The sequence below is a fragment of the Pavona decussata genome, unplaced genomic scaffold (assembly GCF_977016875.1).
Source record: "Pavona decussata unplaced genomic scaffold, jaPavDecu1.1 SCAFFOLD_214, whole genome shotgun sequence".
Classification (NCBI taxonomy): Eukaryota; Metazoa; Cnidaria; class Anthozoa; order Scleractinia; family Agariciidae; genus Pavona; species Pavona decussata.
Genome location: NW_028145619.1, coordinates 3,827,764 through 3,840,683, shown reverse-complemented (window position 1 = coordinate 3,840,683; position 12,920 = coordinate 3,827,764). Strand labels below are relative to the sequence as shown.

Sequence of the window (12,920 nt, the reverse complement as noted above, 5' to 3'; positions counted from 1 at the left end):
AAAAAAACCTAAAATGGCTCTCAAATAAAGTCATAATGCACCAGGTCCTCCCCCGGGGGGTCCGTCCCGGCCGTCTAACCAAAAATAGGCCTAATTATGACGCGTGAGCGTCAGCTGATGCCCACAAGTAAAATATTCTTCCAGACAAACTTCCCTCCTGTCTAAGCACAGTGCATTAAAGCTTGGTCATAGAAAACGGTGAATATCAGGTATGATGGAGAGAGTTGTACTCGTCACTGTCGTGACCGCCATTATTGTCCTAAATTTCTGTGTGCAAGTACAAGGCAGCGGCGGTAAGTTATTATCAAACCTTAACAGGGAGCACAGTTGATTGGATGTTTGTTTTTGCTGCGTTTAAGGGTTTTCCTAAAATATCTCTTCGATATTTCAAGTAATCCTCTGAGAATTTCTTAATTTCTTTGTGGCAAAAATTCCTTCAATTTGTAAAATTCTGGCACCGTAAGAATGTTTGTGAAAGAGAAGGATGAAATGGGGAACGGGAGAGAACAGTACAGAAAGATGTTGGAAAGATTTGAAGGCATAGGAAAACTAGCCTGCGCCGCAGAAGGACTACGGTGCAAGCTAGGGAAAATTGAAGGTTTGAAGACAATTATTTACCCAGAGGTTATCTCAACAAGGCGGTATTTTGACGTAACCAATAAAAAACCTGGCGGCTAGCGAGATTTTAGTTAAACCCATGCCAGAGAGCTTCTATGGGCCAACTTTGAAGTAGTTAAATTAAACTGCCTTTCAGGGAAACATGCCTACAGTGTTTCCTTTCACAGAAGGAAAAAGAACAGACCTAATATTCCAAAATGGCTACCATTTTAATATATATTTAAATCCGTCCTTAATCCTTCTTACCCCGTTCTTAAGCTCAAAAATCAAATTAATATTTCACCTTGAACGAGGCAAGAAGGACTAATTGGAATACGAACAAAAGAATAGAAAAATTAAGCCATTTTGGAATAATGTTTATTATCAGTAATAACAAGATGCCTGCTATACTGGCATTACGCGTGATGCTGGGGCTGATTCATTTATTTCAACGGTATGTTTCGCCGATTGATAAAACTATCCTTGCTAATGGAATAGTTTGAGTCACGACGATCACGTTACGTTGCTTCCCTTGTGTTACGCGACTTAGACTTTCACCGGAAGTTTTTGAAATTCTATTACGATAACGTAAGCTTCTCAATGACCTCTTTTCAGTCTCGCGTCGTGGTCTAAGACTGTCAAACAAAGCACGATTCTTTCGCCATGAACTCACCAATTTCCACCGTTTTTAATGTCGAGTGCTTCTTAGAAGTTATTCTTTCGATTTGCCGCTTCAAAGTGGTGAAATTGCTGTTTGAAAACGGTACACTTGAGTCCAGAATATGTTATAAACAATATGGTGCAACAATTTAATGCAGTTTTAATGAAGATATCAAATGATGTGTTGACGTCACCCAGGTAAGGGTGAGTGGGTCCCCTCCCTAGCGATATAAGCGACAAGAATGGATTTTGATTGGCCTGCTGTTGTTGAAGACAATCAGAACAATACATCCCGAGTAGGAGAGGGGAGAGTTTAATGAATAAATTAATGTACCGATTTGTAACTACGACGAAGAAAAAAAAAAAAAAAAGAAATCGACCCGTTTTTAGACACGGTATGCCCCTTCAGGGCATCCCGCGTAAAAACTGCGATGTTTCCGGCTTTGGGAGGAACGCGAATCGCTTAGATAGACGTTTTCATACCATGACAGATAAAGCAAGTTCTTTTTAGTTAAGAGATTTTCCAAAGTTTGTTTTAAAAGACTATCAAAACAATTTCATTCATGTAAGCAACAATTACTTTGTATTTGTTAAAAACAGGCTAAAAAATAACACATACTATAGCGAGTTACACACAAGAAAGCTTAATTCTATTGCTTTATGGGCGTGGACGCTTTTGAAAATTTGTCACATCCTTCAGAATGTTTTGATGAATGCTTTTAGTCTCTAGTTTTCTTACTCCCCGACAAAATAACAAAGGAATGGAATCATAACTAAATAACCATGTGTTTGTTAATGCTAAAAATAATAATTAAAGAAAAGAAAGGAACAATAGGACGCGCATTTCAAAACCCGACAGACCTGTTGGCAGCAGTTCGGTCTCAGCCGGCCGGAAGGAATATGACGCCAGAGTAAATAAGAGAGTTCTCGATTCAAAGCTTCAGGGTATATCGTTGTACGTCTGGATTCTATTGAAATCGCTTGTCTGTAGGCAAGATGACCTAAAGCCGAAATTATTGCTATGCAAGCCGCGTGCGCTTGTGTGTGGTATGTTTTCGTAAAACGTACTTCTTTCAGCAAATTAGGCGCACTTTGCCAAAAAAAAAAAAAAACGAAAAAAAAACGACAACGTTGCGACACTAGCTTAACCTCATTATCAAGTCATAAAATGCGTAAACCTTTGTTGAAATATGTAAATACTATAAAGAACAAGATCATCAAAAAGTTGCAAAATTATTAGTGAAGTAAAAAAGTTACACAAAAAGTTTAGCACGTTTGGAATCGGTCTGGATATTTAAATTACGCTTGAGATTCCTGATGAAAAGCGATTGAAAACTAAACAACCAAATTTACTCTGGTACTTTCTCAAATTCTAAATTGGCCCTCTTTCAAAAGGTTGTTGCTATTGTGAGCTTCTAAGAAGTGTCGACTGATTGCCGAATTTTTGTGATCAGCAATGCGTTGATGAAGACGGCGGGCTGTGTACCCCCCGACCGATAATTTGCATCGCACAGATCACATGAATAATGTTATACAACGCACTGCTGATTCACACATGACTCAAATGAAGAACGTAATTTAGTATTAGGTTTAAATTTTACCAACTTTTGCCCTCAATTTTCTGCCTTTCCTGTCCATCCTGTGCAACCAGAAGAAAACCAAAAACGTTAGGAATGTGAAATTTAGCCCAAGAGCGTTTTAAGGTGTATCTCGTTTTTCTGTTAAAATAACTGTTATGATGAAAGAAGAATTGAAGGAGACGGAATTTAACTCGCTTTTAATCGCTTTCAGTAGGAAGATTAAAGAAACCGCCGCGACCTGACTAATGATGGGCGGAAGCGACGGTAACCTTTGCGCTTGGGGAGAAACGCACTCTCACGTACAAACTTTAAACAGAAATTGACCCCCTGGGATTCATTTATAGGCCTTCTGTCACGACGATTTTGCTGTATTTTAGTCAAAACAGCTCAAATATTCGACAAAGAACCTGTCTGCTAACATGAAATTGCTCTTAGAGCACCAGGAAGAAAATATCAAGGGATTTTTCAGAGGTGAAAATTAACTAAAATCAGTTTTTAGCGACTTCTCTAGAATACACAGGAAGAACTTGAAAAAAATTGGCCAATTTCTTCAAGTTGCAATCCATTTTCATCCTAGCTATCCACAGCCAAAGATAATATATACTAGCTTCTGTGAACTAGAAGGGTTATTGTGAACACAACTGAATCATTCAGTTTTAACCATTCTGGTGATTCAAATATGCTCTTTGGCCATTCCGGCAAAATGACACCAAAATAGGTGTGTCAATACCCGTTTAAAGATTGTAGCCTCGGATTATTGCCGTTTTACTTTTTCAAAATCCTACTATACAGAACACTGCCTGCAGCATGAGACGAACAGTTTTACAGGATATCCCAATGAAACGTTTCGTTTCCCATTGCCCGACCGATCCAATTTAGACTACAAGTAAACCATTATTTTCAGCTCAGGGCTGAGTAAAGGCGAGCGAAGTACGTGAGCGCGCGCAAAGCATGTGCGGGAAACAATTTTCTCGCGCGCTCGCGTGGCAAGTCACTTGCTTTACTATCCCTAAGAAAAATAAGGCTCTGCTCATAGTCTAGGCCCAATTCCTTTAAAGTAGAACACCAGGATGTAAACAAATAATTAACATCAAACAAAAGTACTTTCAGTCGTCAAAACTAAGAACGCGCAATATTATTCATTGTGCAAAATGTAGGGTATTTTACTTACCAAAATAAAAAAAAAAACTTCACCAAAGTAAATTATTGCTAATCAGTTAATGTTTAGTTGAAGTTTTGGCTCCTGACCAGTCAATTGAATGGACACATCTTAGGTTTTTATCCACAGGATCAAAAATTAAACTACCTTGTACAGTTTAATAAACATCACAATAGGAAAGTAATGCTCAGTAGCTGTCATTTGAATGGTCATACTTTAGTATGTTATCCACAGACTCAAAAGTTAGAATCACCTTATAGAGTTAAACAGCGCCACAGGAAAGAATTATTCAGTCTAGTCCTTCACTGACTGATCACACTTTACGATCTTATCCTCAGACTCAAAAGTGAAACCTCATATAGCCATTTTATGCCTCAAGTTTTAATTGTGGTGAGTGAAACATTAAACACAAAGGTGGCCTTTACATTCACTTTGATGCGTTTAAAGATTTTTCTCTTTTTCTGCGTCACAGGTGCCTCATCAACGAGCGACCTAGAATGTGAAATAAGGGCTTCCTGTTCCCTGTCACGTGACTGCCGTTACTCCAATCAGATGACAGTTGCCCCAGACTCCAAAGTGAATATAAACTGCTCGATCGGAAATGGCGAAACTACACTTGGCATGACATGGCAACAAGTGAAGGAAAGAGTAACAGCCAATGCTGGCCTTGTTTTACAGCAAAACAGGAATTCAACATGTCAATGCACCCGTATACACTTCACAAGTAAGTTACCTATTTCATTCACCTAGATATCTACGGCGCGATACTCAAACGCGTGAGAACTTAACGGAATTAATTCTAGGCCACAACGAGCTTATCCTTATATCGCGAACCGAAATTTGCTAAGGAGCACTGGTGACAAGGCTGGGTGAGATCACTTTCCAATTTCAATTCGAAGATGAGTTTGAACTCGTGAAAACCATCTCAGGGTATTTTAAGAACTCCCCTCAAACCGTGATTGTAAGATGAAAGATGAAAGCAGGATGAAAGTATACAACGACGATGACGAGTGAAAAATTATATGTTTACGCCTAGAAGAAAGTCAAATTAATCTTGCTGTCAGTCAATGACTGATTAAATCTGATTTCCGGCTTTCTACCAGTCACGTTTAGCTATCAGGGCAGCCTCGTTCCAGGATGTTATTAGGTCTGCATATAATTAAGGAATAGAGCTCAAACAAACTATTTTAAACGCACACGCACACCAAGGATCACAATAGTTTACGCTTGCCTGTTGTCATTGTGCTTGCGTCTCTAGCGAAAACCAGGCTTTTGAAATTTAACAATGGATTAAATATCCACTAGTGGGTATTCCGTGCTTGAAGTTGTGCTTGTGTTGGTTTTTGCACGCCACAGGAATCTTAGCTTGGGGCTTACACTTACATTCGATTGCGCATGACGCTAATGAATTCGAGACTTGACAGGGAAAATAGACAATATTCGTAAAAATACTAAAAGGTAAGGAGTAAAGTGCCCCGAACAATTATGGCACAAGAAATGTGAGCTTTACTGCCCCGCTCGAGAGGTTATTCATAATAATTTGTTGATGGTTAAAATTCATCGTTCCTTGTAATCTGGACCTGCCAACTGCAGGGCTTGAAAGGTTATATCCCTAATATACTGATTATTTAGAACACTTTTGATGGTTTGAAGTCTTTGTCCTTTCTCCCGTGTGTACAAGCTAAAGGTATATGAAAACGAGTTGCAATGCATGGCTCCTTCCTACCTTATTCAGTCTTACTAATTTTTCACGCACTTAATTTCGCGAGTATCAATTTTCGCGATTACAAGAAAAATTCGAGTAAAAGTGTACTGAATTTCACGATTTTGTCCGTGTTTTTATTTTATTTTAAAAACCCTGAGCCGAGGGCACGTGTCACAAAGAATAAGGAAATATTGGAAAGATACAAATGTCTGCTTCAATCTGGCTACAAGGAGCCTGCAAATGGAAACTTAGATGATTGTACTAAAGAGGTTTTGGCCGAATTACCAACTGCAGAAAACAGTGAATCGGAGGAAGAGTGCTAGTCGAAAACAACTACCGGAAAGATGTTTTAAATTTCAAGCACAGATAGTTACAGCTTTAATTAAGAACAAGAGAGGCTGTTCCTGAAGAACAATCCACCACAAGGCCCAGTTAACTCAGAACATTAAAAAATTAAAATTCTTACTTCTTTGTTTATATGATACGGTATTAAATTTAACGTAATCTTTTTTTGCGTATTAAATTTGGCGGTGTTTTTTTTTTTTTTTTTTAACGCAAAATGCGCGAAAATTACTAAGATTAAGGTACATGCGTTCACAATTGTAACTTAAAGTCTACTTCTTTTTCTAGGAGAGCTACAGTTAATATTTAGCACGACCTCGCCAAGGCACATTTACATGAACGAAACAAGAGATTTGAAATGCGTTTTCAGGGGCTGGCCTCTTCCTCGTGTAATTTGGTACAGGGACCGCAAACCAATCATCAATGGATCTGAAGGTTTTTACATCACACAGAGGCTATCAGAAATTGATCAGGAGACTTTTCATGTTCTTCACATCCCACCAGGCCGAGAAGAATATGAAGGATTTTATTCTTGCGTTGCAGAAAATGGCATTTCTGGCTGGTCGAGCAAACAGTCCTCCCTGATTCAGGTGATATATGCATGTAAGTGATCGGGTTTTTTTCTTGCTTGAAGAACCGGAAGTAATTGCCAACGTAGGGATTTCGCGCAGAGGCCAAAACCAAAGGAGGCATCCTTGTAGCTTGCGCGTAAAAATAATAACATAATACTTACAGTTGAAATATACAGTTCGTTTACCGGATGAGATCTCGACTTTCTCTTGAAGTTGCAGCATCAAGTAGGGGAAAGAGTAGGGGGCGTAGTTCCCGGTGTTGTGGTCTGGTCTTTGTGCGTATATTCCGTATATCCCGGGTCCGCAGTAATTGGCCTTAGCTGTTGCGGTATCCCTGTCCATATTGGACAAAGCTAAATAAATCAATAAAATAAATAAATAAATAAATAAATAAATATAATAAATAAATAAAGTAGATGCCCAAACAGATTATAAATTGATAATGATGACGCAGCATCACCAGGGATAATCAACAAATGCCAGCAAGGGTTCCACCTATAAGACTGTATCATTACCCGGTCGTAAATCGGGATCAATTTAAGAATTTGTTCTCGCCGAAAGTTTAGACAGCACGAGAGAAGTGTAAGAATTCAGTTTCCAGAGGCGTAGCCGAGAGTAACTCTAGCTTCTTGAGTGCCCTCCAAACTTCCCAAGTGCATCCATAAATCGATATACGCACAGCTAAAAGCACGAACCAATTCTTTTATAACTTAGTAACAACAACGTATTGCGCGGAAAATTCTCTCAAGGTGCTGTGTGGGAAAACAAAGATTCTTATTGGTTGTACAAACACGCCACAATGGTATGGAAAGAAAATGTTTCATCTGAAATTGTCAAGCTTTGTTAATGAAAATTTGCTTCTTTGGATTACTTTAAAGTCAATGAAAATGTAGACAAACGAGTCTTCAAGCCCATAGAATGTTTAAGTACTCAAAAGTTCAAATTAAAAATAAAGGCTTGAACTAGGTTCGATTCATCACGATGTTTACGTCGTGCCCGGTACAGTTTGAGAAGACTCAATTTCAAGAAAAAAGATCGGTTAACTAGTTCTTTACTATTTTCATCCATTTCTGGGGAAATTCTGTAAAAACTACGCGATATTCGAAATTCATCGCGAAACGTTAAGAGCGATTTTGACAATAATTATAAATACAAAACGATGGCTACTGGCTCCTTCTGCGAGTAGCATACTACGGCACACTACTTTTCCACAAATTTTTTCTCGGGCGCCTGCCAATAATGATTTAAATTGCAATTTAACCCTTTTATACTTGAATCATTATTCATTGGCCTCTTTCTTGTATGCACACATACAGTTTCCTCGATTTCCTAGAATTTCAGTTAAACCTCTGAGAACATTTCAAGGCAACAGAACCAAGAAATTGGCAGTTTTATCGGCTGACAGATGGTAAACTTTTAGACTGTTCACATTCCCCCTATTTTTCCGTGGGATTTTCGAGCTGAGACTGGTACGCTTCGATGGAACTGCCGCCGTCTTGGTTTGTAAAAGCTAACGCGATCGGGGGAGAGTGTCTAAACGCCCAACTAACACCGACTCCCGCTCCCCTCGGTAGTCAAGACACTCTCCCCAGATCGCGCTCGCTTTTACAAACCAAGATGGCGGCAGTTCCATCGAAGCGTACGAGTCTCGAGAATCCCATGGAAAAATAGGGGGACTGTGATCAGTCTAGTAAATTTTAGGAAAGTTGATTTCGAAGCCAGTTTATCTAAAAGAATGAACATTGTTGAGATGAAGCCGTATTTTTTTTTTTTTTTTTTTTTTTTTTTTACATTTTAAATCGCTGCAAGTGAGCAATTTATCACGTGCAGTGAAAATTAACTGATACCTGTTATTTTCCCTTGATCTGGCTCGGAAATCGATTTAAATAAACTTTACCTTCTCTTAGCGAGGTAAAATTCTTAGTTTGTTGCCGGGTTACCTTGGAATCTTGTCAAAATTCGAAATAAATTTCAACGGCTTTTCTTTGATTGACGTCCACCAAAACGTAACTTTATCCGACTCTTTTGAAGACGGTAGGTCGCGTGCAAACCATGCATGCTAAAATTCTTTGTAATCGGTGAGTTCTCTTTTTAAAGGGGAAGTACCATGGAGTTTTTGGTATCTTTTGTTAAAAATGATGAAATAAGACCTTCAATCAGCTGCCAAATAATTTTACAATGATGAGAGGAAAGAAATCAACTCAATCGGCTTGAAAGGAACAACTTGTGATTTCAGTTCTAGCGTATTTTTGAAACGAAAATGCGAGAACTTGAAAAACATTAGCCTAAAATTTTTCAAGTTTCAATCCATATCATGGTTGATTATTCCCTTTATTCTCCTGACTTAAATGTTTATTCAAGCAGCGACGTTGTAAGGAGAAATTGGACTTTGGTCACTACTGGGGCTTAAAGGGTAAATTGTGCCTATTCGAACGTATATTTCTCACATTTTCACTTATCAGTCGCTGGTAAGTCTTCGAGCACATTGAGAAGGCAAGAAGAAACAAATGCTAAGCGCTATTGTTCAATCAGTTTTTAATCATTATCTTTCGGACTTCAGATCGTCGGTGCAGTTTCAAGCTTAAAAGTCAGACAAAAATGTCACCGAAATGTTAAAGAGTGTTGAAATGACGTATAACGGCACAAAAGCAGCACACTGAATATGTATGATTACCAGTCACTTCCTTTTAAATTCACTGTCTAAATAAGGCAGCTACTGTCAGTCCGGCTGAACAAGGCAGAGCCATAAGGGGCAAATGCTGGAAACATTGAAAACAATCAAACGACTGTTGAATTGTCATTTACATCTTTAATTGCGTGATGTATAGCAAATTCACGTTCAGGCTCATCCCGGTTTTAAATTCTTCAATTCTAGGTTAAAATTCAGAAATTTTTTTCAGCTATGCATACAGTTACTCATAGCACTCTTCCGTCATTTATTCTGTGGAGCCTTGCGTTTTTTCCCTAACAGGAAGTCATCTTTCCTCGTGGGTCGCGTATACAAAACAAAATGATTAAGAAAAGAAAAAGAAACAAAACAAACCAAACGTAACAAAATGTATATATATTCGTTACAAGTAACAGTGATGGATCATTCCAAATTTTAAAATTTTGAATTTGTTAAAATATGTCAATACTCATCGTGCGTTTCATATTTGATTTGGTAGTTTTAAAAGGTGTCTCGGGAAATACACGTACAGAAAGTAGGATCTCTTTAGGCTATGTATCTAGCAGGCTCTGTCAGGCAAGGTGGCACCAAATTTATTTTATTTTAAGCATCGCGTTGATTTGTAACAATTAATGTTGACAATGTTAATCAGTTCTTCATAGCTCCATAGAAATAATTAGGCATTTTGTCCGAATCATTAAATCAGTTCTACCTACTTCATTTCGAGTTTTCAAACTCTAATTTACACTTAACTTATAAGCAATCAATGGTTTTGCATTTTAACTCGTTTATATCATATAATCAAATATTTCATCAGACTGTTTGTGGCCAAAAAACTTTCGATAGTGCCTTCATCATTAACTCTTTCCTACAGAGTTTGCTTTATTTCCTCAAGTTGTACCAGGTTGGCAATCTTCCTTGCGAAGTCAACGGCCGCCAAAACAACCAAGGCTATCTTTGCTATCAGCGCTACTCCCTCTGTGGCAAGAGCCGCAATGATCATGGCGCTCACCTTGGCTGCAGTCAACGCCCAGTCATACCATTTCATCTCTCTGCAAAGACTCTTGATGATCGTCCACAGGATTCCAGCTGTATAGCTGTCCTTGATGAGGATGAAGATGGCTTTAGCTTTTGCCATTGCATTACCTCCAGCCGATCTCCAGGAGGAGATGAACGTCTGGATCGCTCTCTGCAACTGTGAAGAATGTTCGATTGCGTTAACGGTGTCTTCAATTGTGGCTTTCATGGTGTTTTCGCTCACTGATAGCTTTACACCCACCGCTTGCAAGATGAGAAGTACAGCTTCAACCACAATACTGGCTTCCTGTTGGATGCTTGCTGATTTGATGTCAGCAACTGTGGCAAGCACTTTTCCAGGAAAGAACTCTTTACCTCCCCTAGTTGACTGTACCCAATATTTTCCATCTGCCTTCTTAGTTATTTCCATGCGAAATGTTGGGATGCTAAGCGCTTCTTCTATCAGCTTGATCCGATCCTCGGGCAGGTACTTAGCAAGCCGTTTACGGATGTCTCGATCAGGTTGAGAAGCGAACTCCTGGGCGAGCGTTATCTCCTCTGTAGCTGAAGCTCTGGCGGCTTCAGTGATAGCAGCTTTCAGTTTAGGATCTGCACTCAGCTTCGAATTCTCTTCAGGTGCATTCTTTTCAATTTGCTCTAACGCCCCTTTCACTGCTTGTGATATTTTTTCATTATCTGTTGCCATTTTCCGGGATGAAACTACAAGCAAAGAAACAGAAAGATATGACTTAGTTGCATTATAACGCCTTGCACTTCATTACGGTATCATACATTTTGGGGTAATCTGCTAAAGCTAAACGAACAGCCTATGGGTGATGACCCGTAACTGAGAATGTCTTTTTTTCTTGAGTTTAAATTCGGAAAAAACGATCGCAAAGCGATGTAAAAATAGTGGAATTTAACTGTTCATTTACGACAGCTACGCTTCCTACTAAAGAGGCGACCCCCAAAAACAACGTTCTCGAACGTTTCTCGTATAAGCTGAAAATATTAGGCCAATTCTTCCCATTTCCCGTTTGTTCAGTCACCCATCTTGTAAACTCGTTCTTCGAATGTCTGAGATATCTATTTGGTATAACGTCTTACGCGATTAACCTTGTTGACTAAAAGTACGTTCGCTTATAACCCCCGGGGGGACTCTCATATGAAAGGGGCGAGGATGCTCGTCGGAAGTTTTGAATTAAGCCCCTAAAGGAGACCAATCTGGGCATGGCCCAAACTTTTTTGACCCCCTAACAGAGACCATTTTAAAACACAGACTTTTCGCGTGCACCCCTAAACGAGACTTTCACGGCTAAGTATAATGGCGTTTTACCCAGAACACCCTAAGCGAGACGACGAGCATTCCCGCCCCTTTCATATGAAAGTCCCCCCCCCCCCCCCCCCGGGGGCTTATAACATAAGTTATGGATCTTTTCTGTCCAAAAAAAAGGTGGAAATGTGTTCGTAATTTAGTATCGTATGCATCCTCAATGGAAAGCATTTTCAATAGCATAGATCACCATACTGTTGAATCGCTCAAATCCTATACTTACCAAATAGCACTCCTTTAATTTCTTGGCAGTTAACTTTGAGGGAAATGAATGAGGCATAGCTTTGATTTCTCGACTATTTATCTGGTCACGTTCGTCATCAATCACGAGGTGCTCAAGATTAAATCTCTAGATATCGAGATTTGATACCCATTGTTGATTTTGATGCATAAACAAATCGGCGGATTTTCCAAGAATTGGACAGTTCTGAATATTGACATACGGAAGTGTTTTGGATCCATCAGATGACCTGATTTTCTTGGAATTGAACACGCTTAGATATAATAGAATTAACAACGATAATATTAACAATAACTCAATGAGAATACTGAAATGCTATTGGAAACTGACAAACAATGCCATGGGGCGCAGATCGTTATAGCATTAGAAAAAGGGGACAAAATTCTTGTCTATTGGTGACGAATTTGCCCTTGATCTCAGTGAGCTTCCGTCATTTGGTCAAGACAATAACAAAACCACAAATAATTGTTTGCATGCAATCTCAAGTCACTTGGTTTTCTTGGAATTAAACTGATGTTATTTTTGTTAAGTGGCATTTTTTTCTATCTCCTAAACGTTTGTCTGTGCACGTTTGTTGTGATAGTCATGAGTTCAATCTATATAACGTGCTGTGCCAGATACGTTCTTTTTTTAATTGCGAGATACTCACGATTAAATCTCTGCATGTCGAGACTTGATAGCCATTGTTGATCTTGGTGCATAGACAAATCGGCTGATTTTCCAAGAATTGAACAGTTCTGGATATTGGCATAAAGAAGTGTTTTGGATCCGTCGGGTCACCTGATTTTCTTGAAATTGAACAGCTTAGGTATAATGGAAATAATGACGGTAATATTAACAATTACTTAATGAGGATACCAAATCTTATTGCAATCCATGCATTGGTTCACAGATCGTTGGCATTGGAAAAAGGGAACAAAACTCTTGTTTGTTGGTGAAGAACTTGCCTTTGATCTGAGCTTCCGTCATTCGATCAAGACAATATTAAGTAACCACAAGGAATTGTTTGGGTGCTATGTCAAGTCACCTGATCAGTGTTTGAATTA

The 12,920-nt window shown here is 38.9% G+C and overlaps 2 protein-coding genes across 4 annotated transcripts in view; one reads left to right on the top strand and one right to left on the bottom strand.

Moving 5' to 3' along the window:
- Positions 1 to 12,920, top strand: part of LOC146460365 (uncharacterized) — a 33,914-nt gene that overhangs the window by 15,494 nt on the left and 5,500 nt on the right. For 2 of the 3 annotated variants that reach the window (XM_085088261.1, XM_085088263.1), the window contains 2 exons: positions 4,469 to 4,720; positions 6,332 to 6,646. In XM_085088261.1, coding sequence (XP_084944387.1) covers positions 4,469 to 4,720; positions 6,332 to 6,646 — 567 coding nt within the window. Of the gene's footprint in view, positions 1 to 153; positions 294 to 4,468; positions 4,721 to 6,331; positions 6,647 to 12,920 lie in introns of those variants that run through there. The other variant, XM_085088262.1, reaches the window with a different exon arrangement.
- Positions 9,856 to 11,020, bottom strand: LOC146460366 (uncharacterized). The gene has a single exon (XM_085088264.1). It carries the CDS (start codon positions 11,004 to 11,006, stop codon positions 10,152 to 10,154), a length of 855 nt encoding a protein of 284 aa, XP_084944390.1. The 5' UTR covers positions 11,007 to 11,020; the 3' UTR covers positions 9,856 to 10,151.